Genomic DNA, 27,629 nt, shown 5'->3' on the forward strand with positions numbered 1-27,629 from the left:
TAATGTTTCTCAATACTATTGAACAAATAATTAAATGTATGAGTGAATGGATATGGAATACTTTCCCCCAAAGAGATTAAATTTTACCAGTGAGATAAGTAGGGAAGAATGGAGAGAAGATGGCATAATAATTGAATGAACAATAGTAACAGGCATTTAATATTATACATATTGCCATATCCTATGTCAATAAAGTATAGGCACAGATACAGTGAAATAGATAAAAATGCTGTGGTGAGAGTTTTCAGGAATTCTCTGAAGTTTAACACTCCTGTCTCTGTAAGTCCTTCAGACATTTTTAAAGTTCCATTCTACTTTCCACTCAGTTCTTAAAACATACATGCATACACACATACTCATTCTCATAAGAACTATTGATTTAAATAGGTACCAGAGAAATGTGACCAATCAAATTATGTTATGCACTTGTATAAATATGATATGGTGAATTCCTCTATTATGTATAAATATAATGCACCAATTAAAAGCTAAAAAAAAAACTAAATGCAAATGGCTAAGAATGATTCACACACAGAATTCTGGATACATGGAGTATATGATAAAGAAATAAAACAGGAAAGCTAAATAAAAGACTATGTGTTCCTCTAAAATTATAAGTTCAAGAAGGGAGTTTTAAAAAATTATTTGATATATCAGCCAACTAAAGGCCAGCACCCTACTCCTTTTCCCTATTTGCAGCTACGGGGGACCTATATTAGGTCTAACTTGCCATTTGTAGATTAATATCACACTTGAGACATGAAACCTCTAACAGCTTCCTTTAATCTTCTGCAGTAGGTGCCTCCCCATCTTTTTTTTTTTAATTTTTAGTTGTACATGAACACAGTGCCTTTGTTTATTTTTATGTGGTGCTGAGAATCCAACCAGTGCTTCACATGTTCTAGGCAAGCGCTCCACCAATAGGCTACAACCTCAGCCCGCCTCCCCACCTTTATTGCGTCTTCCTCTTTTACCTGGATTTCCTTTTATTCCAGTAGTCACCAGCTACACCTAACTCAATTCCTACCAGAAATTCCCGACTTCTTTGATGTCTCTCATGTCTATGTCTATTTTTAATCTGTATCACCTGTATTTCATCATTAGCAGAGATAAGGGATAAAGAATCTAATGAAACAGTTATTAACTCAGTCCCTGTAACATCACTAGATTTTACTTCATTTTCATTCTCAATACTGGTCAGCAATATCACTGTTCATGTTTGACTCTTCATCACATTGCCCAGGATGACTATTCTTGAAATTTCAACTCTCTTCTGGCTCCAAACTAGCATCCTACCACCTCTGCATTCCAATGTCATCAGAATTTATTCCACTTAAACTTAATTGCTTTAAACTGAAAAAAAAAGAAACCTTCAGAAAAACTCCCCTAGTTACCCTCTCAATTCTACCAATTTATTCAAGCATGAAATTTTAGAATATTCTTTCATTCTACTCTTAAATCTTCTTTATAAGATCTTACCTCCAGTTCAGAAACATTTCCTGGTTCTTCACTACCTGCATAATGAAGTTCAAACTCACAGCCCTGATATTGCCTTCCCCAGCCTACTTTTCTCCACCTTTATAAACCCTGCTACTCTGATTGAACTTAAACTATCTTCTGTCTTGATTCAAAATAGTTTGAAATTTTCAGTCTTTGGGCATATTTATTTGCTTATTCACTTCCCCACACCACCCCCTGCACACACACACACACACACACACAAAGAATCCCCTTTTCTATCTAGAACATTAGTCCATAGCAACCGTTTTCTTGGAGTCTTTGCTGAAAAACTCATCCCGCCAGCCTCCACATCTAATGAACTTGCCATTCCTCTGAGATGCAAAATTTATTCTCAAGTCATATTGCTAGAAAATGCATGAGAACGTGAGTCTCAGCTGTCCTCTGCTCAGCCTTCACCTCTCAAAGTTGTCAAGTAGACATTTTGTCTTTTTCCTTCTACAGCAGATTCTTTCTTTCATGGTTAGTTTTCAAGATTAAAAATAGCAATGAGAAACACACAGAATGTTTGATATAGATTTGTAAAATGAGCGGTTTTAATTTTGCTTTAAATTCTTGGATTTCTAATCCTTTGTCAATGTTTGTGATCATAAGAATACATTGTTTATAGCACTCTTATCTTTAAAGGGCCTGAGTTCTCTATCCAAAAGTGATGTTTCCATTATCCTATAAATTTTAGTCTATTTTAGTAATTCCTTTCAATTTTGTATTTACCTAATTATCTGCTTCCAGTTGGTCAGCTGTTCCATAGGTTTTATTTTCCAATCAATCAGTCATTTTTCAGTTCCAACAACTGTATCTTTGCAGTAGATACTTTTGAAGACTAACATTTTCAGGTTTTTTATAATAATATAACCAGTTTTAATAAAAATAAGGAATTATTGCTGTTTTGATCCTTCATAAACCAAGGGAATTCTGAGCTATTGTTTATATCCAAGAATGCTCCCAGTTGCAAGTACTACAAAACCTAACTCAAATTGTCTTAAAAATTAGGAAATATATTGACTGATGACAGAAAGTTTAAAGCAGGTTAAATTGGCTGATTCAGAATATCAACTTTTTCTTTAACACCATGGTACTTCCATCTCTTCACTCTGTCATCTATTATGTAATATCATGAAATAGGCTGATTGACAGGCATAAGAATCTCAATGTTTCCTTATTCACATACAACAGAAGCTACTAGCCTCTCTCCCCCAACTATACAATGAATGTCCACCCCTTCATCTGGTCATACCAGTTTAGATCATGTTCTTACTCCTGAACCAACACCCATTGCTCTAAGATTACCCTGATCTGATTGATTCTGGAAGCTAGGTCTAAACCAATCACTAGATTGATTGATGAGAGTGTCAAGACTGACAGACTAATCAGGGTAACCTAGATAATGGGAAGGAGGAAAAAGAGGTAATTACCAACAGAACGCTGGGATAGGTAAAATGAATGACAGGGAGTCAACCACAAAGACCATTTCATCTCTAACATGCCTTTTCTACCTATAAATTCATTCTCAGTTGAAAAAAAAATCATTTGTCTCTGCTCGTAACTTTTAATCTTCTGAAATCTATGTGTTCTGTCTTTGCTGAATTATTTGAAATAGTGCTACATGACAATGAATAACAAGGAGTTAAAACTAAGTTATAAATGCAAATAAAAATGAGACTCAAATCTGAACCCACTTTTGTAGTATTATGTACCAATTTTAGGTGAGTTGCCTGAACTTTCTAAGACTTCATATTCTGTTTAGATATACATGATAGCAGAGTGTATTTTGGTATAGTATATGTACATGGAGTATAATTTCCCATTCTTGTGGTTGTATATGATGTGGAGTTACACTGGTTGTATATTCACATACAACATAAGAAAGTTATGTCCAATTCATTCTACCATCTTTCCTATTTCCACCCTCCCAATAAAATATTGAATTTGCTGATAGTACATTTTTGTTGTTTTCAAAGTTACATATCTTTCCACATTTATTTAGATGAAATCACATGTGGTACATGAGTTCTTGCTTTCATTGGAAAGAAATGCCTTGTGAAGTTGATATTGTCAAAATTACCAAGTAGTGAGAGGCCAAGTTAGTGCTAGTATTGCAGTCATTTACCACTTTTTACATGTGTTACCCTACATGGTACTCACAATAAGACTAGTATTATCATCCTCTCTATATAATGTAAGAAATTTGAGACTTAATGAATTTCAAAAATCTGCCCAAGGAGCTAAAGCTTTTACAGTAAAGAGTCAGGACTATAATAAAATTTTTCTGATTCTTTGTACAACTCTTTTATTCTATAGATCATTTTTTCTTGAAATACATACATAAAAATTTCCTAAACATCTTATACAAAATATACTTTCTTAAGCTCTAATCATTGAAATTGAAATTCAGTAGTTTTAGGTAAAGCTCAGAAAATCCACATTTTCTTTACAAACAGCACAGAAATTTCATTTTCATTGCTCATCAAAATCAAAGTTTGAAAGACATGAACAGCCTCCTCCTCCTTTTTAAAAGAAATATACCATAGACAGGTTAGTATCTAATTAGTGGCATTTAAGAAAGATTAAAAAGCAATATGAGATATATAAAATATATGTGTACATATATTTTATATATCTATCATTATATATATATATATATATATATATTTATATATGAATGAGAGGGTGTTCTTTTAGAATAGTGCTATATAATTTGTAAATATGCAATACTTTTTCATATTTTGATATCCAGTGAAAAGATACAAATATTAAGTCAACAGCTATACTAATCTGTTAATAAAAATTATTCAATCCTTTATTACAAATCTGTATTGTAACACATTGTGTTTTAAGCAGTGTCCTAAGTACTAGGAAGACAGTAGTGAAATAAATTCAGAACACAATTCCAGCCCACTTGTACCTACAGGCTAAAGAGGAGAGCCCCCATTAATAAAATTATCACATAAGTAAAAAAGATTTCAATTTTTATTTCAACTATGGATGAAAAGTATATGGGTACAATGAATATATAAAATACAGTAAATTTACCTATCAAGGTGGTCAGAAAGATTTCCCTAAGGAAGTGAAACTTGAGCAGAGATTTGAAATATGAAGCGTTCAGCTGTTAAATAGGCAAAGTGAGGAGGGGCCAGAATTTCATGCTGAGGGACAAGTTACACAGACAGGATTCAAAACGTTAGGAAAGTTTCACTTAAGTTATAACAGTAAATAAACCTAAAAAAAAAAAAAACACCCAGGCTTCATGAGACACAATGGTTGTAAGAAGGTATCTAATGAGGACAAAGAAGAAATGATTTCATTCTGCCTGGGGTTGGACTTAGCCATCCCAGTATGTCAAGAGTATATCAGGAGATATTTTCTTACATAAAAATATTCTGTCAATAATACCATACTTCCTATATAGGGGCATACTATAATTCCTCATAATTTGGTAGAAACCTCAACAACCAGTTGTTAATCTAGTCACATTGTTGATTAAATATTACTTTTTATTGAAATATTTTGATGTTTACATATGGCCTTTTCAATTGGGTCTACAGAAAGTAGATCTCTGTAGTGGATGGTTCACTGGAGATGAGTTACATGCATGATAAAAATATTATTTATATATATATATATATATATATATATATATATATATATATATATATTCCTTGTAGTCTGAATTATTGATTTTATTCATCTGTGTTCTGGACAGTCACTAAGCCTCCTCTTCATTTCATGTTAGAAGGACAGCTGAAGGACTTTACTTCCATTTTAACTGACATGCTGCTCCCTTCCTTTCTACTGCATATTTCTGGATGTGTTTAGAAAAGACATCTGCCCTGGAGAATTATTGACAGGCTTAATAATAGAACAAATTTAGAACAATACAGCATATTTAGTTCCAAATTTTCACTTCAGTTTTAAGTGATATAAAACAAAGTTTCCTTAAATATTTTGAATTCTAACAAACTTTAATTTTACTTCTAAAATTCCTGCATGACGAAATCAAGAGGAGAGTCCCTCAAATCAAATAAACATGAAAACAAATTGAATACATTTAGAAGGTAATAAATGTTTCACAATAGGGAAATTTGTTGAATCAGTAAGTCTTAGAATCAGGCAGAGAACATGACCTTATCTAGATGAGAAAAAGCCAGAAATATTTCTTGGCTTGGGAGTCAGCCTCAACATTAGCAGGAGGTCCCTCAGTGTTCTTCCTGAAGGGTCAGATGCTCACACCACAAGAACTCTAAGTGAACAACTAGTGGTAGATAGGGAGTGCCAGCAATATTATCAGAAGTAGTCAGTACAGAGCTCATTGCTACCACACTGTAGTAAATGGACCAATGTGACTGGTTGTCAAGACTAAAACCTATCCCTACTTCATGTTTTTATAGCCAATCCTTACCCCAAAAAGCAGGAAGATACTTTCAATGTCTTTGAGACATTTTGTCTCAGGTACTCCCTTCCTTATCTGAAAATAATAATAATTGAACTAGATGACTTCAGTTAAGTTAAAAATTCCGAGAATCTGCAATGCTGATGAATTAGTCTATGAAGCCTCAGGTCCTTGTTTCAGGTCTCCAGTATGATAATCACCATGTTAGAGGTTAAAGGAGAAATGTATCTAATTCATTTTACAGCTTTAAAGGCAATGGCTCCTCAACAAAAGAAAATTTTGTAACTGAACATTAGGTCACTAGAATGAGTAGATCTGCTGGCCATCTGATGGCAGTACTGGGCAGAACCTTCACTGAGGGTTTTGGGGACCGTCATTTGCTCTGTAATGCTCAACATGAAGATATGAACAGACTATGCCTGTTTTTTCTAAATTTTCTATTTTCCAATAAATATTTATTTTACTGATTCTACATAATAGCATTGTCCCTGGGGAGAAAAAAAAAAACATTCCAGATTATTGCCCATCTGACACTGAATCATTACAGCTATGTATAGCATGTAATGAGATTTTTGCTAAATGGATGGCATCTGTATCAGATGCAGATACTACTGCTGCCACCATTTGTCGCCATTGAGATATGTGTCTCCCAATCTACGTTCAAAGATGTCAACATGCTTTTAAGAAAACTTTTATTGCCTGATTGTTTAAGTCAAAAGATGGTAAAAATAGGACCATTATTAACAGGTATTAAAAACAAAATATTGTCTACTAAATATACAAAGGAAGCTATAAATCTACAAAGGAAGCACTCAGTATATAGTATCTAAAAATATTTCCCCAGGAGTACATCATAGATAAGCCAAGACAAATGTAATAACGATAGTTTCTTTTCATTATTACTATGGTTAAAAAAAATATGATTTTTAGGAGGTAAATAACACCACCAGTATTTTTTTAGGAGTATCATTACAGTAATCTCTTCATAAATCTTTCATATTTACAAGGATTTTGAAAAATTATCTGTCTACAGGTTATAAAACTCTAAGTTCTAATAAACCTTACTATTAAAGCACATTGTTTTCTTCATATGTAGCTATTCTTTCATTAGTATTGCCATTTTAAACATGAAAAAAAATCACTATGCTAATAATTTAACAAAAATATTTTATTATATAGCATCTTTGTCTAATATTTTATTTTAAAACATCTTTCGAACTATTTTTTAGTTGTGGTTGGATACAATACCTTTATTTTTATTTATTTATTTTCATGTGGTGCTGAGGATGGAACCCAGGGCCTCACACGTGCGAGGCGAGAACTCTACCACTGAGCCACAACCCCATCCCTTAAAACATCTTATTTATAGTTATATAACATTACAAATTCAAAATATAACTCTTCCTCTTCTTCCTTCACTTTTCCTGCCTTATCATTTGCAAATATTTCTTAAGGATCTAATATATGTCAAGTACCATGTTGAGTGGAAATTACAGAAAAATAATTATAACCAATGTAACAAGTATTATCATGATATGAAATACATTTTTAAAGCACTTTTTTTAATGAAAGATGGGTCTCTGCCACTGGATTTTAACACATGGCCAAAACCCCATCTTATCCTTCGGCAACCACTTCCCCTTTGCCACCTCCCGTAGTTGCTCACAGTGGTACACACTACTAGACACTCAGTGAATGTTTGTTTAGTCTAATTGAATATCCTTAGGAAAGCACTTAACACATCACAATATAGAAACTTTCTCTAAAATAATTTTTTAAATAATTTTAGAATTAATATATGCTTATTATAGACTTAGAAGACCCAAACAAATATGAATAAGGTTTAAATCATCTAACCCCATATCCAAGTAATGATTTATTTTTCTCCAGTATTTCTGTTGCATATTTGTCACATTACAACTGATAACGTTCATATTTACATGCAATTATGTAATCCATTTTATTCACTTATTAAATTATGAACATTCTGCATGTTATTAAATAGCCTTTAATACTAGACAGCTTAATGGAACCCTAGTAGTTTATCATAAGAATTTATAATTTAAACATTATATGATTATTAGACAATTAGTTGTTTAGAATGGTTTATAATTATAAATAATTGTACAGCCATAATCAGTATCCTGGGTACATAAATTTTTATCCCTGTCACTGATTATTTTGCTAAGGACCACATTTTGGCAAATAGACACATAAAATAAAAAGAACTTAAAGCTTTATTATGTTGTAAATTTCCAAGAACATATTTTTCCAGCCAAAGCTTTATAGTAATTAGTACCCATTATTAAAAATATATCTTTACTTTTTAAGAGAGCCAATCAACATTTTTAGAAATTTAATGCTCAGAAAGGTGAATTTTTCAATAGTTGTTTCTTCAGTGTTTCTCAGACTTCCCATAGGCAGTTGTTAATAAATTTCCTTTGAAGAGATGAATAATTAGAATATATGAAATGAAGCACTACAGAACAGCTTAATAAATGAATTTGTTGGCAAATTGTCAAAACAAGGCATTTTGAAGCCTATTCCAATTAGCCATTGCTGCGACAAAAATTAGTAGCTTCAAAAATCCATCTACTCCTTGCTTTCATGGTTTAGGCAGCCAATGGACACTGCTAGGCAGTTCATGCCTAAGGTTTCTCATGCAGATGCCAGCATCAGCTGAAGGCCTCTTCCCTCACTTTGCCTGGGCTGGGATGCCTAGAATAGCTGGAGGCAAGCTGGGTGTACCTTCCTCTTCATAGGCTCCTCCACATGGCTAACTTGGACTTCCTTAGAGAATGGGAGTCCCAAACTTTCACTTGTTTCCCACAACATGCCTTCCAGGAGACCTGTGTGAAGGCAAAGCTTCCTATGACCTTACATCAGAAGTCACACAATGTCACATCTACCATTATCTATTGGATCCATACAGGACAGCCCAGATTCAAGGTGGGTCAAAGAGGAGGCTCCACTTGTCAAATGGAAATGAGTTACACCTAAAGGGAGGAAAGGAAGCGGGTAATCCTCTTGGGCACAGGCTACCACAAAGTCTTTAATCTATTCTTCAAATGGCATCTCTGTCTGCTACATAATTTAAGTGTGCCTTTATGACACACTTTCTTTCTTTCCTTCCTTCTTTCAGTGGAAACTGCTTCCTAGATTACTAATAAAAGGAGATAGGGTCTCTTATCTCTTTCTTCTTTATTTTATTCATTTTTTATTTATATATGACAGCAGAATGCATTATAATTCTTATTACACCTATTGAGCACAATTTTTCATATCTCTAGATGTATACAAAGTATATTCACAGCAATTCATGTCTTTTTACATGTACTTTGGATAATAATGTCCATCACGATTTGTAACCCCATACCTCCTCCCTTTCCTTCCCACTCCTCTGCCCTATCTAGAGTTTGTCTATTCCTCCCATGCTCCCTCTCTCCCTACCCAACTATGAATCAGCCTCCTTATATCAGAGAAAACATTCAGCATTTGTTTGGGGGGATTGGCTAACTTCACTTACCATTAGCTTCTCTAACTCCATCCATTTATCTGCAAATGCCATAGAAATTAAAGAAATGCAAATCAAAACTACTCTAAGATTTCATCTCACTCCAGTAAGAATGGCAACTATTATGAATACAAACAATAAGTGTTGGCAAGGATATGGGGGGAAAAGGTACACTCATACACTGCTGATGGGACTGCAAATTGGTGCAGCAAATATGGAAAGCAGTATGGTCTTGGAAAATTGGGAATGGAAACACCATTGGACCCAGCTATCCCTCTAGTCAGTCTATACACAAAGGACTTAAAAACAGCATACTCCAGGGACACAGCCTCATCAATGTTTTTAGCAGCACAATTCATGATAGCTAAACTATGGAACCAACCTAGATGCCCTTCAATAGATGAATGGATAAAAAAAATGTGGCATATATACACAATGAAATATTACCCCTTTCTTCTTTCTAAAAATCAGATTTTACAATCAGATCTGCATTCAAATCTGTTATGCCATTCACCAACAGTTCATTAGAATGGACTCCAATTTCTAGTGCCTAGAACAAACCTAACATACAGTAAAGATATTGACTAAAAAATTTATTATTTATTAAATAATTTCAAAGTTCATTATCCACTCTAGGAATACGTTAATGTTTGGAAAACATTTAGTACAGCTCCTTAATATAGTACAGGAGAGTATGACAGCTATTAGTATTATTATTATAACTAATATTCTTCTCATGATATTGTTATTACAGATGTTCTCCTTATTCCTGTCACCACAGTCTAACAACTTTAGCAACTACATCACATTTATTTTTCTCACCATATGTATAACCACTATTTTAGTGGCTTCAAGACTGATACTGCTGACACATTAGACAAACTTTTACATCCCTAGAACTTGTCAACCTAATAGTTATTTTCTTCACTTCTCTCCTGCAAACCAAATCGTCACTCGAAACTATTTTACCTCTCAAGAAATAGTAACAAATTCTGCCAATCTCCCTTCATAAACATGATCCTACTCTTACATTTCCTACAATAATAATCCCATCTCCTGACTCCTTTTTATTTGTCTGTCAGCACTTTCTGGCCTCACCTTACCCCCTAACTCTACCTTGAATCCACAGTCACCCATGTCTTTAGTATCTTTGATGATAAAGACTAACTCTGCCAAACTCTTAAACCTTAACTTCTCTTGTTTTCCTGGTCCTAGCATTCCAGACCTTGCCAAGTTCCTCAGTTCCCTTCAAAATGATATACTCCAAGCAAACTTGAACTCCAGTACTATTCCAAAATCATTTTATAGCCTCTTCTTTGCACATTTCCATTTTTACTATATCCCTATCCCAACCCTTCCCTGTTATTCTCCAGGGTCACCTCATATTCATCCCATCACTTTCACTTTTGGAGATAGTCTTTAAAAAAAAAAAAAAAAAGGTTTTTTCCCACATACCTTTATTCTATTTATTTATTTTTTATGTGGTGCTGAGGATTAAACCCAGGGCCTCACAAGTGCTAGGAAAGTGCTTCACCACTGAGCTACAGCCCCAGCTTGACAGTCTTGTTTTCTACTTTAGTGAAAAAAAAAAAAGAAAAAAAAAACGAGTGACTTCCAAAATGAGCCTTTTTAATTTTGCAATCTCAAAGACTTTCTGTGTTAAATGGCTTCCCTGTTGCTTCCATCTTCTCTCTTGGAGGAAAAACTGCTACTCCCTCTCAAGTTTATCCTGTACTACTCTGTCCACAATCCCAACTTTCTGTCACCCTTCTGATGAATAGTCCATATCTATCAAATCTTTAGTCTCTACCATATGCTGCTGGTTCTTCTCAGCCTGGGTAAAAATGCTCATCCTTCATATCCTGAAAACATCATTTGCCCCAATGAGGCTTTTAAACTCTTTCTCCATCTCGTTGTTTCTTTCTTGTTGACAGTCTCAGAGGTCTTCACTAACTGCTCATTCTTTTCAGCACCAAATCATTTCTTAGCTCCTTGCAGTCTAGTAAAGTCCTTACCTCTCAGTCATCCCAATCACCAAATCCAGACAGCAACTTGCTACATGTGTAGCAAGTTCAGAAAATAACAACAATAAAGCACTTAAAGGTAGAATTTTTTTCATTGAAAATAAAAGCATTCTTGCAACTTGAATTGTCTACATTAAAAAACAGAAAAAAATGTCAATGAGATAACTGACATTGCTTTTAGTTATCACAGTATAAATAGCTGTGCATTTTTAAATGCTATTAAAATCACTATTTTATAGTCAATAATACAATGGTACATTTCTCCTCAAATCAGATCATGGTTTCTTTTTAAAGATGAAGTTCATGTTCACAAAGATTAGTCATCACTACGCTATGCAATTCTTTCAAGATCAAAAAAGAATTAACCTCCTCTGATTCACTACCTACACTGCCTTACACAAAGATAAATAAAAAGAACCTAATTTCAGTCTTGAAATTTTCATCAACTCTACACATGTCTCACTTCTGGTATATGTCCTTACCTTATCAATACTATCATTTCTTCAGAACCCTTCATTGTCTTTTGTTACAGTCTAAGATACTTAACAGAACACATCACAATTTTATATACTGTAGGTTTATTCAACATGAAAATGGGATTGCTTTCGTTTCTGGAAGCATTGACTATCACTCTGTTGCAACCTCTGTTGCAACCTCTGTAAGCTGTGATAGATTTCAACAACTATAGTTGATATTGATGTTTATACCCTGTATCTGCTTCTAGTTATTATTTTTTCTTTTCCTATAAAACATAATGCTAATTGGTAGTTGCCTCCAGGCACAAAACATCAGAAAAATATCCAATCTATAATTAAATTCCCTGCAGAAATCCTAGAAACCAACTTGCATCCCATAATTTTTTCCTGTCAATTTTCATTACTAAATACATATTTCATTAAGATGATTATGTAGTTTGATGAGATCCACACTGGCAATACAATTTCTTCTGGCTCCTCATAATGAGCTGTACTTAGCTTTGCCCTTTGCCTTTTGCCTTCAGGTCCCCCAGGTCCACCTGGAATAGTAATTGTGGAGGAAATCACCGACAGCACAGCCACACTCTCCTGGAGTCCAGCAGCTGACAACCACAGCCCAATCTCCTCCTATAACCTGCAGGCTCGCAGCCCCTTCTCCTTGGGCTGGCAAACTGTAAAAACAGGTGAGTCCCAAAGCAAAATCAGACACAACCAGAGCTTCCTATCTCATGATTGATATCTGTTTACAATCTCACTAGGATCTTTTCTAGGTTCTGAAATCTTTTTATTATTTATTACACTATTGACCACCGTTTGCTTCTTTTTATGAACTGAAAAAAGCAAGCTACCTTTCTTTCCTCTTAGTTTCCAAACAGGGAGCACATCGTGTTTGTTTGTTGAAATCATTTTGGACTTACATAAAAGTTGTAAAAATAATACAGAGATTCTTCGGACCCACTCCCCACCTTCCCCCAATAATAAAATCTTACACAGCCACAATACAGTTATCAAATCAGGAAAGTGACATTGGGACAATTCTCTCCGTCGAGCTTCAGGCCTTATTTGGATTTCACCCAGTCTGATAATGCAATTTTTCTTGGTGCGTAGTTCTGTGAAATTCTTTGTAATTTTATTTTACAGATTCAAGAAGCCACGGGAAAATTAAGATATAGGAGTGTTCCATTGTCCCCATTCCTTGTGCAATGCCTTTATAGTCACATATCTATTTATAAAAAAAATCTAACATAAATTGTATTATTTAAAACATTATAGTATTTTAATGACCACTTTTAAGATGTTTCCATTATAGTTGTATTATTCCAAAAATTATTTTCATCTTTTTATATTTTAAAACTAAATTCCCCCTATTTCTTCAATGCACTGTCCAGCAAGGACGTGTAACCCCAAACTCACCTCCTGACAGTAAGATATGCTTTTAACATGGTATTTGAAAAGTATGTAAGACCATAAAATGAAATGAACTTTAAAATCACTGTTTTAGGTATTTAGGATACATTGATGAACACTAACAACAACAACATCTCTGCCTTTGTAAAAATTGCACTGTCATCATGAGGATAAATAATTAACAGAAAACAAAATAAGCATATAAATTGCAGAGTATGTCAGAATTTGATGTGTGCTGTGGGAAAAAAATAAATTGTGTTGATATGGTATGGTAGAAGTACACTGGTAAAGCAGTATATTAGTTGGTGTGGGCATCCATAGCAACCCATACACTGAGTATGTTGAACTGAAATGTATTTTCTCACAGTTTTGGAAGTTGGAATTGCAAGGTCAATTTTCTGGCTGACTTGGTTCCTGATGAAGGCTCTCACATGCAAATGCTCTGGTGTCTCTTTTTATAAGCATACTAAGAAGAGAACATCCTTTTGTGATTACTTAAAACTTTATTCCTTAGAGACCCCATTTTCAAATAAAGCAACCCTGGAGGTTAAGGATTCAACATATGAATTTTAGAAGGACACAATTCAGTTCACAACAGGAGGTTATAATTTGAAATAGAGTGGCCAGCATATGCCTCATGGAGTTGGTACATTTGAGTGAACTTTTAAAAGAGATGAGGATTTAGCTATGCCAATACCAAAGGGGAAAGCAGCCCATGTAGAAGGACAAACCAATGTGAAAGTATCAGAAGACTAATGAGGCAGGTGCAGAATGAGATTTGGAAAAATGGTAGAAGATGAGTTTGGAGAGATGTTGGCAGTCCCACATCCTGAAAGAATGGAGAAATACTGGAGAACTGATATTCCCTGTATTATCTTTTAATACATTCATTCCAACTATGTTGGAAATAGATTATGAAACAGGTGAGGAGAGGGGGCACTACACTGGTTAGGAAGCTATCATTGTTGAGAGATGGTATTGCTTCAGAGTGACAAAGGACAAGTCATAAAATTAGTCATTTGAAACATTTGGAGTCTCAAGTTTGAGGTTTAGGATAAAGTTATAAATTGTAAAATTGTCACATAAATTGTATTTAAAGCCATAAGGTTGCATGTCAACTCAAAGAAAATAAATATAAACTAAAGAAATGAGTATGAAAATCCAGTCCTGGAATAATCCAATAGTAAAAAGTTGTTGAGAAGGGTAATCAGCCAAAGGATACAGACAGGAAGTAATCATTGGGAGAAAATAAAATCAAAATAATGTGATTTGTTGGAAGGAAAAAAAAATGAGACTATCACAGAAGAGAGTAAATATTTCAAATGTGGCTGACATGTCAAATGAGTACTGGAATTGACCACTGGTTTTAGTTATATGAAGACCATTGGCGACCCTTGATAATATCAGTTTTAGTGCCATGGTAGGCAATAATATCTGATAAGAATAATTCAAGAGAAAATGGGAGAGAAGTTATTACAGAAAATTGTTAGGTTTTACTACAAAGGGAAGTGAAGAAATAAACATATTTTGAGGTCATAAACACCATAATTTACTTAGGGATTGGAGTCAGACAGGAAGAAATAAAAGTGTTCAGAATGGCTCTAAGATTTTGGCTACATCTGTAAGAAAGAAACTGTCATTCCCTTAATATGAGTCCTTCAAAACATTATTCAAGTGTAATTGTCTAATAGGCCATTGAACATGAGTCTGGAGTCTAGCCAAGAGATTCATGGCTGAAAATATTGGAGTCATCAGCATAGAGAGGGTGTTTAAAATTATGAGACTGGATAAGATCACCAGGTAATAAGAAAATGGGGAAGAGTGATGCTAGCATCCCAGGAAGATAAGGAACTGAGACCTGACCTTAAAGTTTCAATAACAGAGACCATTGGTAAGCTAGACAGAAGATAAGGTGGAAAGCTGGAAGTAAGAGCATGATTGGAGGGGGTTCAAGAAAGAATGGAAAGAAAAAAATCCACAGGCAGAACAAGACATTTTTGCTCTAAAAGAAATAGAAAAACTAAGTGAAGACTAGAAGGAGAGAAAAGGTGATAAGAGCCTTGGGAGTTTTTTGTTTGTTTGTTTGTTTTGTTTTGTTTTCTTTTCCTGTAGGAAAAAAATACCTGCATATTTGTTTGCTTATAGAAAGCATACATTATCTGCATTTGGAGGCTGTTTATTCTTCTATGCAATATCTTAAGAGAATCAGCCCTTGAGAAGGGCAAAATGTCCTCAATTCCTATTAGAGTAAGAAATTGGAAGAACTTTAAGTTCTTTAAGGAGGACTTTAAGTGTAGAAGGGATTTTGCTGCTGACAGATCATGAATTCCAAAGATCACAGTGGAAGAGCTTCAGGAATTAAGGAGGAACACAAGCTGGGTAGAAAAGCAAGTGTGCTAAATTCTATGGAGATAAGAATAAAAGTAACAAGGTGGAGGGGTGCAGATGTCTGAAATTGCCTACCATAGCAAAATGAAATGAAGCAGCAAGGTAAATCCTGGTGGACCCAAGACAAGTGTTGGTGATACAGTGTAGAAGGGAGCCAGAGAGGGTGTCTGGGAATCTTGTTCCTACCTTGGTGTGTGGCAAGGGTAGCTCAGTATTTCCCCAATATATGGATTGGTGGCCTTTCTCCTATATCTCAGATCTTTGTGCTCCAAGAACAGTGCTCAGTGTCCAGTGCAATAAGAGGAGAAGCTTTTCCCCCACCTCTTCATGTCACCACTTACAACAATCAGCCCCGCAGTTCTGTGAGATTTATCAGGCAGGCCATACAGCCTGTGCTCTGTTCACTCACCCTTCCATGGAGCTGCTAACTTGGTAACTTTCTGTACATTTCAGAAGAGACTTTCATGCAAAATTCAAAATGAATGAATCCTACTTTGCCATAGTAAAACTGAACTATCATCAAATCAACAGCCTTACTCCACTCCCATTTGTCCCTGTCCCCATCACATAGAAATCAAGGAATGATATCAACTCTCAAGATCTTTACACATAAGAATATGGAGAATCTCCCTTTTTTTTTTCACATAATAAGTTCTAACAATATTTCCTAAAGAGCAGAGATGAGCAATAAAAGCAGTTCTGAATAGTGCATATATGCTATATAAAAAGTATTTTGCTACATGGTAATTGTATTGACAATTTTACCTTTTGATAAAAATACAAATGTAGTACAAAATATGAAAAATGTAGTCACTATGAGAAGAAGAGAGAATATCCACTTATATCCCAACAAGTTTTTAAATTAGAGAGAGATATTCTTAATTTGCTATTTAACTACCAAGTAGCAAAATATGTTTGTCAGACCAGGACAGGCAAACTGCTCAAGAAATTTCATAGAAATTGAAGAAAAACTCTTTGCTTAGATTTTTTTATGACTTGGCCTCTTATCTGGAGTTAAAAGTTGGTGAAATGATTTTTAGTGTAGATAACAGCAAGTTATATAATGACCAAACATAAGTAAAGAATTTTAATAAACCCCAGTAAACTTTGACACTTGCAAGCACTTATTTCCTGAAAATTGATTTTCATTTTACTACTGACACTGGAGGTGGTGCCATGAGCATGTGTTGTGAGGAGGTATGAATCTGCCTGTTGATTATGTCAGTAATAGTGATATCTTTGAATGCCATTTATAGTATTTTTATAGTCCTCCTAATGACATAAAATATCATTCCTCTCTATAGTCCCAGAAATCATAACAGGAGATATGGAGTCAGCCATGGCAGTGGACTTAAACCCCTGGGTGGAATATGAGTTTCGTGTAGTAGCCACCAATCCAATTGGGACTGGAGATCCAAGCACCCCATCTCGGATGATCCGCACAAATGAGGCAGGTAAGAATTTAAAGAGTTGGAATTTACTTTGAAAGCAAGCTGAATTAAGCATGATTGCTTTATTGCTTGCCTTAATATAATTTGTCCTGATGCATTTACCCTAGATATCATAAAATCATTTCCTTTAAAATAATGCTTTCACTTTACTTGTTTTCAAAACTTTTTTTTTCCTTGTGACCACAAATACAGGCACGTGGATGCTGCAATTTTCTACCAACCTTCACAGCATCTTCAAGTTAGTATGAAGTCAAAGCAATTAGTTTCTAATTCTAATTGTATACTTATACACTATACATCCACAAAATCCAGAATGGATTTTTCTTCTTTTTCTCCAGTGACAACATCCTCCTTTAATTATAACCTACTTCCTTATAACTCCTTTATGCTGACCTTCACCACCTAACCTGTATAAATTATACCTTGCAAATACAAACACAGTCCTTCCTTGACCTATTGCTTACTTGAAGTCTATGTATATAATAAACACACATCTGCATTCTGACTTAGAAAACAAAGCATTTTTCTGGCCTTTTAGAATAAGTATCTCTGATAAAAATGTTTTTTTTTAATGTAGATAAGAGGAATTAACAGCTTTACTCAAAAAGTAAATTAAGCTATCTTTCTCATCACATGGAAAGAGTAGATATACAAGGAACTAAAAAAATTTACTAAGATTATTAATTAATTAATTGTATGGATTAATCAGTGTATCTGTGAAATTTCCATACAAAGAATTTTTAGTAGATTTTATTACTTTGGACAAAGTCTATTGAGACATAAATTTTATAACCCTATAAAATTCTATATTAATTTTATAAAGAAGAAAAGAGGCGTTCAGAGGTTTGTAACACAAAGGAATGATAAATGTTTAGGAGCACTGAATGCTAATTATCCTGAATTGATCATTACATGTTGTGTGTATCAAATGGGTACCATTTGTATCCATATATACACAATTAAAATACATAAATAAATTGCATTTAATTGTATATTAACACAGTACCTAATAGACAGCACCTAACAGAACACAAGGAGACACATGAGTCAATACTTTGATGAGAGTAATATAAAAACATAAATGGGGCAGGTGGCAAAGTAGGTATTAGATCCAGGAAGGAAAAAAACTAATGTTTTTATACATATTTAATGATAATATGTAAAACTCAGAGAAAGTTCATTAAAATGAAGATTTTTGTCACGTCTTCACTATCCTTTGGAATATAAAACAGTATCTGGAACTTGTACTCAACATGTCTTATTTTAAAAGGGAACATTCTTTCTCTTTCCTTTCGGCAGCCTTATCCATATCATTATCTAGGTCAGAGGCATATGTACATAGAAGACAGGATTAATTATATCCATTTTTTACTATATTATAGATTTGGACCAAAATATGATTCGACTTCTAACAAATTAAACAAAATAATTATCAGCAAAATAAACTATCACAACAATTAAGCATATCATGTCTGTCCCTTTAAAAATGAGAGGAAAGAATTCCAAATGATCAAGTTATTTCATTAAATACAAATAACTGTACAAAATATTTTCAGATTTTTTTCCACATAAAAGTTAAGCACCCAAGGGAAAAAATATGTTACATATGCTGGAAAATATTCATGCAAAGAAAAATCCAACTTCTCTGATTTTATGATTTGCCTCTCACAAGTTGTTTTTTCTGCTACTTTTCAATAGTGTGAATTTTAAATTGAACATTAATTGGCTGGTTGGATTTTCATGCATCCATAAAATCAGCCATGCTTTCATTGTGTACAGGTGTTCATTAATTAAGAGCATAACAGGTTAGTCATTCCTCATTTTATGTACTCACTGTTCAGATATGGAAATGACTGCCAATAGTAATACTTATGCTCACATAATTTCTAAAAATCACTGCCTTACTTTGCATATTGTTAATTGTGTTTAAACAAAGACAAAGATTGCTGCCTAATTCAGAGGCTCTCTATAAATATTCGTTTCAAACGTAAATAATTCGTTTGGGATGAATAATCCTTTCAAACTTTTTATAGTATAAATTTCCTTGTGCTATTAAAAAGCTTTTTAGCAAAAACACTTTTACATTTTAAACTAAATTATGTTCAGAAGATGCATTTGAAAGACTTCATCTGTTTCTGCAGCTTCCTCAATCATGTATTGCCTGTATCTCCATTTTATCATGAGTTCTATATACATGACATACTTGAGTCCATTAAAATCTTATGGAAGAGAAATAGTATGAAAAATGCATGAAGTACTCTTCTCTGAAAGTGAGTTGAAGGCTTGCGCTGCCCACTTTGTGCTTCTTTTGCTTAGATACTACCTACAACTCGAGCTACTAATGGTGTTGAACCAAGTGTTGAATTTTGTGCCTGTTTTGTCAGGCAGCACAGATTAAAAGGGACACCAATATCCTGAGACAGCTCTCAAGTGATGCACTCTGCCTCTATTAAGTGCATATCCTGTATTTTAAAAGATGAGTCTTTTCTAATGGACCAACTAAACTTTGAAAATTGACAGAGCTGCTTTGGAGGGGAAAGGTCTCACATTAGGATGTTCACTTGAAAATTTTATGCCTCTTTAAAATTCTCTTATTAGAAAATTCTAAATTCCAAAGCAGATTTAGCAAAGCATTTCAACCTTAGAATTGCTCCTTTCCGACACCAAAAAGTAACAAATGAATAATAAATACATTTCTTTGCAATTCTCCTCTAGGGTATATTTTGAATTTTGTAGTCATCAAAGCACTTTTTGTAGTCAATACAAGTAACTTGATTCAACTCAACTTCTTAGCAATATCAAAACAGTAATATAAATATGTACTTTTACATTAGTACACATTTATAGTGAAACTTTCTTACATGCTTTAATTAGAGACAGATAAATATCCCTGTGCTTATTAATTTATAAAATATGTTACTATTTTCAAAACAACATATAAATTATGAGACAATATAAATCCTTGGTTACTTAAAAGGATTATGTCACATTTTAAGAAATGAATTTGAAAAGTGCACTATGATAAAAATGGAAAAACATACAATGAATACAGGAACAACAGTTCTTTCCCTGAATGTCAATATTCTATAAGTTACACATTTGTAACACTTGAAATATGAATAAAGAGTTAACTATGTAACTTGTCATTTAGAAAAGCATTGTATTCTTTATTGTGTAATATCTGTTAATCCAAAACTCTTGACATAAATCCCAATATCTATTGTTATTTCAAACTTGAATTTATATATAAATAAGTATATATAAATTAAAAATTGAAAATTTTTCTATATAAAAATATATATAAATATATGTGTGTATAATATAAACATATTTTAAAGGAAGCTTTATCTGTAATTATTTGAGTTTACATCTGAATTAATGTTTTATTGTTCCATTTTCCAGCATTGTGTACATAAGCAAGTTTGTTTAAGGCTTTGATTTTTACATTAGTACACATTTATAGAGAAATGGGGAAAATATTACAACTTATCCCACTGGATAATGTGAATCTGACATAAGTTGTCTATGTACATATATGAATACACCACAGTGAATCTCACCATCATATACATCAAGAAATTTTAACAAACAAAATAACTATGGGTAAATGGAAGAAAGATCAATAGATGGAAGCGGGGGTGGGGAAAAGAAAGGGGAAGGATAGGTATTGTGTTCCTAATAAGAATAAAATATACCTCATGCTTGTATAATTATATCAAAGTCCATTCTATTGTCATATATAACTAAAAAGAACCAATAAAATAAAAAAGACAATATGTATAAGCACTATCACCATCATCATTAATTTAAATGATTTGTTATTTTATAAAATGGAAATTTACACAATAGTAATAATTCAGAAGTTGCTTTTATTCATATTGAGGGCCCCTTTTCAGGTATCTTCTACATCTCCCTCCCAAACCCATGTCTGGCCTTCGTATGGTGCTTTTGCCTTCTTCTTAATTAGCTAGTACTGAGTCCTACGTTATCTCAAATAATTTCCTTTGGTTTTTGTAGTATAGACAAGGCAAAAAAGAGCAGAGAGAAAGAAGCATCAAATGAAAGACCATGTATGTTGTTTTTCCACAAATAGCTCCCCAGTTGCTTAGTACACTGAATTCCATCAACCATTCTCTTTTGACAGTTTTCTGGCCACACAAGGAAAAATAATTTTCTACATTTAAATGTATCAGATGGAAAATCAGATAAAAATCTTCCTTTGTCTTAATTTTTATGCACTATATTACACTTATGTACTGATGTGCTAAATAGACTAGTTCCTATTGCAAAGTTAAATTTTTTTAAAAAATGGGAAGAAACGAAAAAGAAAACAAGAAAGGGGTAAACATCTACTTAGGTGGTGCAATGTGTATGATGTGCTTCTCCTTGGGTATTGAAAGTCCACGTGATGGAATTTGTCCTCTGCCTTCTCTTTTGAGGTGCTTTGGGTTTGCTGGAGACATATGGCTCCCTAACATACAGTATTACTGGGTGTGACTTCAACAAGCCTGTCTGAACCTACTTTCCATAGATAGTCCATTTCAACAGTATCTATTTCACATCCCCCATGCCTGTCAAGGCAATTCCTAGAAATATAAGATCTTTTTAAGAACTATTTTCATTTCTGTACTGATAGCTGGAGTGGGACAGGGCATCCTACAAAACTCTGAAGCTCAATATCCAGGCAGAGTGTGATAGAGTAAGTATATGAACTCTACTTATTTTGAAGTCTTGCTCCTCTCCTTATTTATCTTGGTAGGAAAATCACCCCCTACCTCCTTATTGACAGTTGGGGTTGGAGAGAGAGATGCCACAGCACATCCATCTTCTAAACTGACACTCTTCTTCCAAAATAGCATTTCCTGAGCTATAATCCTAGTTATATGAGCTAAAGAAAGATAATAGGAAAGAATCAAAAAAATGGGTTACCTTATTTCTAAGCAAGTCTGCACCCTTCTCTAGCCAGCCCCACTTTAGCTTATGAAGTTACATGTAATTCATTCCAAGTTCAGAAGAGACTTGTATAACTTCTTATTACAATTTCTTTAGTTCTTCATTGTCCTGTGACTCCTAAAAAGATATTGCTGTTTTCACATATGTATCTTTATAGTTCTGGTTCATGATAGTTATTTAGAAAATTTTCTTGAGTTCGGAAGTTATGTAGGAGACAATAAAATATTACTGTAATATACTCATGTACTTCTATAATACAAAAAATAGTTTTTAAATGCAAAAAATACTATTGCAATATATGATAGGACTAGATTAGTTTTCTCTAGGAGTATATAAATTGGCTTTGTAGATGCATATAGTGGGTATTTGAAAGCCAAAGCAAATATGACTTGGATTAAATTATTTATTGGGGCCAACTAGAAAATACCAGTTGTTAGGCAGTGCTGTGTACATAAAAAGTCATAGGCTATGGAGTTTTAAGGGTTGTTTTTCTGGTCAGTTTCTAAGAAAATGTTACATAGACAATATATTCAGCTGAAGTAATTGGGAAAATCTAAAAGCAAATACTATTAAATGAACATTATTGGCTTTCACAATCCAATGAGTAATTTAATTATATTGTATAAATGGTTCTCAGTAAGATGAAAAGAAGACAAAAATTATGGCAAGCAACAGACCTCTAAGACCAAATCTTGGTTATTGGGGAAAAGAGAAAATAACAGTATGGCTCATATAGCAGACAATATTTAAAAATCATAAGACCACTTTGGTCCAGGCAAGTCTGTTCAATAAAACACAATTAAGAAATATATCTTCAGTTTCAGATACAGTTTTCAAGCTAAGATGATAATTTTCACAAATGCCGTTTAGAAGGAAAACTGGTCATTATTAGGCAGGCGAGTCTTTGCTGCAAAGATCTCAAAGAAGAAACAGAGGATGAGAGGCAAAGCTATGGAAGACTTGAGCATGCAAGATGGTAGAGTAATGAAGGGCTGTCAGCTCAGGAAGGAATCTGACACCCTCAGGTTAGACTTTTCCTATCTTTCTTGTCCCTGAAGTGCTGCACATCAATTTCCAGGCCTGTGCTAAGTACTTGCCCTTCAATACCTCATTTGGTTTTCACATCAGTCTCTAAAACACTCTTAAAAATCAGTTTATATCATCTATAGTGGTATAAACAGAATCAGACTTTTTAAATTTTTTTGCACAAGATTATCTAGTAAGTAAGCAGTAGAGCTTGATTCTAACCTAGACCTTAACTTCCAAACTGATGCCTCCCAAATTGTAATCTCCTCGCCACACCTCCTCCCTCCTTCTTGCCATTTCCTTCTTCTCTTTTTACTACATTTATCTATAAGTCTCATTTGGAGATTACTCATTCTCTGCTTTTACTCCCTTGTAAACTCTTACAAATAGATAAGAGAATATGAGTTGAGATAAACACCATAGCTTTACATCTGTATTCTTGACTATTGCTCCTTATACCAAAGTTCAAAAATCATACAAATTCTACATTTCCTGAAATATATAACCATTTCTTCTACAAATTGAGAAGGGTATGTTTACTTAGATTTCCAAATTAAAACCAGCTGTGGGGCTTGGGATATAGCTCAGTTGTTAGAGTGCTTGCCTTGTATGCACAAGGCCCTGGGTTCAATCCCCAGCACCACATACATACATACATAAAGCCAGCTGTGCCAAAACTAAAATCATAAGTCTCATGGTAACATCAAAACAGGGTTAACCACATATCCAAGAAAGACATTGTATTTTCAAGATCACACATGCATAGACTCCTGCTGAATATTAGTGCCTGTTGGATGTCACCACTTTCTCTTTTGAGGATTTAAAATCAGTATACTACAGTGATGCAGCTACATCAATGTTTTGTAGCTACACTGTTCACAAACAGTTAAGCTATGGAGCTATTTGAAACGTCCCTCAGCAAATTAATGGATAAAGAAACTGTGGTGTATATACACAATGGAATACTATTCAGCCAAAAAGAAGAATGACTTTATGACATTTGCCAGTAAATGGATGGATCTGAAGAGTATCATGTTAAGTAAAATAAGCCAATCCCCAAAATCCAAAGATCAAATGTTTTCCCTGATATGTGAAGCTAACCCACAATAAGGGGTGGAGGGGAAGAAGTTCAATAGAATAGATAAAGGGGAATGAAGGAAAGGGAGGGAGGATAGAAATAGGAAAGACAATGGAAAAAAATCTGATATAACTTTCCGAGTTACATATGTGAATACACTACAGTGTGTCCCCACTACAAGACTGGGGCTCTGATTATAATAAGATATATTCCACGCATGTATAATTTTATCAAAATGGACTTTACTATCATGTATAACTAAAAAGAACCAATTAAAATTTTGAAAGAAAATTATAATAAGTAGTATTTTTCAAAATCCAGGTATTGTGATAAATAATTACAAAAATATGTTTTAAGTAGGTACAATTATCTTCATGAGTGACAGGAATGAGAGTGGTACAACTAGGACCACACCCAGATCTTTCTCTCACAAGAACCTTTTTACTATTTGTATACACTCTTATCTATTCTATTCATAAGAACAAAAGCAGGATTTGAATTTGTTTAGGAAACACCATTGGTATTTTTTGAAACTTTAAAAATTTCACTTTTTCTATAAAGTTCAGCCTAAATGATAACTAATAGCAATATCCATGTGCCTTGTACTTAAATTCTAGTAGGGGAAAAAAATGTTTAAATGTCCCTCTCCCCTCCCACCTTTACTGTATCAACAACCTCCCTCCTGTCTTTCCATTCTCCTGTACCTTCTTTCCAAACTAGTCAATAACCACTGAGCTCCTAAATTACACATCACTTCTCACAGTCTCTGATAAAGCTTATTATGTAATAAGTCATTTAAACACTTGCAGTAAGAAAACTAGAAATTTTTCACAGTGGGGGAAAAAAGATGGGTAAATGATTTCATCTTGTTTTGCTTAGTTATTAAGTCATGTTGATAGTGTGGCTCACTTTGTTCTAACTGTTGTACTTACAAAAATATTTAGACATGCTTAAACTGAGGTGGTATACTACAAAAATATTTAGACATGCTTAAACTGAGGTGGTATACTACATTTTGGTTATTCTGAGTATTTACAAGAATGTTTTCAAAGTTAAAGATGAAAAGAGTCAATAGTCTATAGTTCAACATGCCAGATAAGACCTCAAACAGTTAAGCCTTTGTAGCTTGTGGGCAAAGTATCAATTACATTATCCATTCATGGAGGATCACTGCCCAAAAATAAATTCAGAAGAATCAGGGCTTAACCTGCTAACCATGCATGTAAACTTGATTGTCTACGCTAACATGCTCATGACATTATCAGTGGCTGAGGGAAAAATGACCTCACTGCTTAAATATAAATCAGGTTCTCATTAATGCCACTGAAAATATTTGGTTTTAACAAAATATGTATTTCTCTGTACTCAATGAAAGCATTTACTAGATGTTTCATTGCATTAATTTTATGCTTCTAACAAGAATTATAGGACTATTACACCAGAAGGGCTCTGAAAGATTAAGTCAAATTCCTTGATATCATAAGTAATGCTGTTTTATAAATAAAGGGCTATAATTAAAATCAGTAGACTCCATAGAATTTACTGCAGAGATTATAACTATATACCACCAACTTGAAAAGGAAATGAATGAGCCTGGGCTTCACTGATCATCTGCACATAATTAGGAAATTTAAGCCAATTAGAATTAGACTGCCCAAACAGTATGATCCTTACAACAAAATATAATGCCTGAGTTGTAGTTATTAAAGCCTTATATTTTCTAGTAGTACTTCCCAGTATATCTAATAATAAGCTTTTTAAGTTTAGGAGCAGTTGGTGTTTTTTCACAAATATTATTAAAACATAGTAAGCCATAATGCCTCTTGCTATATCACTTAGGTTTATTAAAATTGGAGATAGGAACTAACATCCTCCTTATGTCACTCTAACACTAACTATGGGCTATCTTGTCTTAAAAAGAAATTAGTATGCCAGGTGTGGTGTAATCTCAGAGACCCAGAAGGCTGAGGCAGGAAGATCACAGGTTCAAGGCCAGCCTCTGCAACATTAGAAGACTCTGTCTCAAATAAAAAGGACTGGTGATGTAGCTCATAACTCAGTGTTCAAGCACCCATAGGTTTAATCCCCACTACCAAAAAATAAATAAATAAAAAGAAATTAGCAGCTTGATTTTGAATACAAGAAATTTTATGCACTTGGGGTTGTTTTTGTCTTGTTTTGTTGTTTGGTTTTTTACAGATAATTCAACTGGGAAATTATCCAAATAGAAATTAATCAAATCAGAGAAAGCTTTGTTTTTTTTTGTCTTCTCAAAGTGAAAGTTTCTACAAAATATTCACCAGTTTTTTTACTCAGAAAATTAAAACTTTTAAACAATTTAAATAAGCTTTCTAAAACATAAAAGCATTAATAGACTGTAGAATAATACACTAAAGTTTCAGAGGTTTTGATTTCAAATACTTTCTCCCACTGCATTCTCCTCCAGTCTTACAATGGGCTCCAGGGATCCCACCAGGGATCCCACAGCCTACTCCACAACTCCCATCCAGAGTCTCGGAGCAGCCTCTTTTTAGGTGATGTCAGAGAACTAAACAAAATTGAACAGGATCTTCAGTGCATAGTCTTCCCATAGAAATCCATACTTTTAGGGATTGTGTCCTTAGAGCCCTAAATTTAGGAAATAAATGCAGTCCAGTGTAACAGAAAAGGAACTTGACTTGATAGATCTTATGCATAATATTATTCAAATGTGAGTTGTGAGATAAATGTGAAGTGTATGTTTGTTTTTTCTTAAACAAATGGTACAAAGACAAGCCATAATGGTTTGATATCGATAAATTACTCTGTCTCCACTATTCATTTGGCTATGGACAATCAGAATATTCAAAACTCAGATTAGCCACTGAGGGATTATATGACACCTTGTTTTCTTTCTTTTTATACAGTTAAAACCAGCTCACTTCTCATGTGCTGTATTACCCATATCATAAGCCAGAAAATAAACTTACAATTAGTACACGATGTTACAGTGGCTTTTCAGACATGGTCTCGAGGCATACTGACACATCACAGGTTGCTACTCATGAACATTAACTCTAACTATTAATTTAAAAACTCATGTTCATAAATCATTTGCTTGATATACATATGAATTAAGACATATTCAGAGTGTTTTCTGCAATACCACCATGTTTTCCCAATTGAACACCATACAATTTCTTGTATGAGAATAAAGGTTATCTAACCCCATGTAATTCTTAGGGAACCCATGAAAGTGAACTCCATGGGCAAAAAAATCTTTAGTATGCATGTAACAGTGAAAGGAAAAAAAAGACTAGTAACTATTGCTGTTTATATTATATATTATATATTAACAGGCTTTTTTTCTCTCATCTCCCTGGCCCAAGTAGAATTTTTATTTTTCCTTTCTAGTACTATATAAA

The 27,629-nt window shown here is 33.8% G+C and overlaps 1 protein-coding gene across 1 annotated transcript in view; it reads left to right on the forward strand.

The window, feature by feature from the left end:
• Positions 1-27,629, forward strand: part of Cntn5 (contactin 5) — a 755,408-nt gene that overhangs the window by 680,098 nt on the left and 47,681 nt on the right. Inside the window, exons 16-17 of the mRNA XM_027930609.2 lie at positions 12,447-12,605; positions 17,022-17,171. Of these exons, the coding sequence (XP_027786410.2) occupies positions 12,447-12,605; positions 17,022-17,171 (309 nt within the window). The remainder of the gene's footprint in view (positions 1-12,446; positions 12,606-17,021; positions 17,172-27,629) is intronic.

Source organism: Marmota flaviventris, chromosome 9 (genome assembly GCF_047511675.1).
Source record: "Marmota flaviventris isolate mMarFla1 chromosome 9, mMarFla1.hap1, whole genome shotgun sequence".
Lineage (NCBI taxonomy): Eukaryota > Metazoa > Chordata > Mammalia > Rodentia > Sciuridae > Marmota > Marmota flaviventris.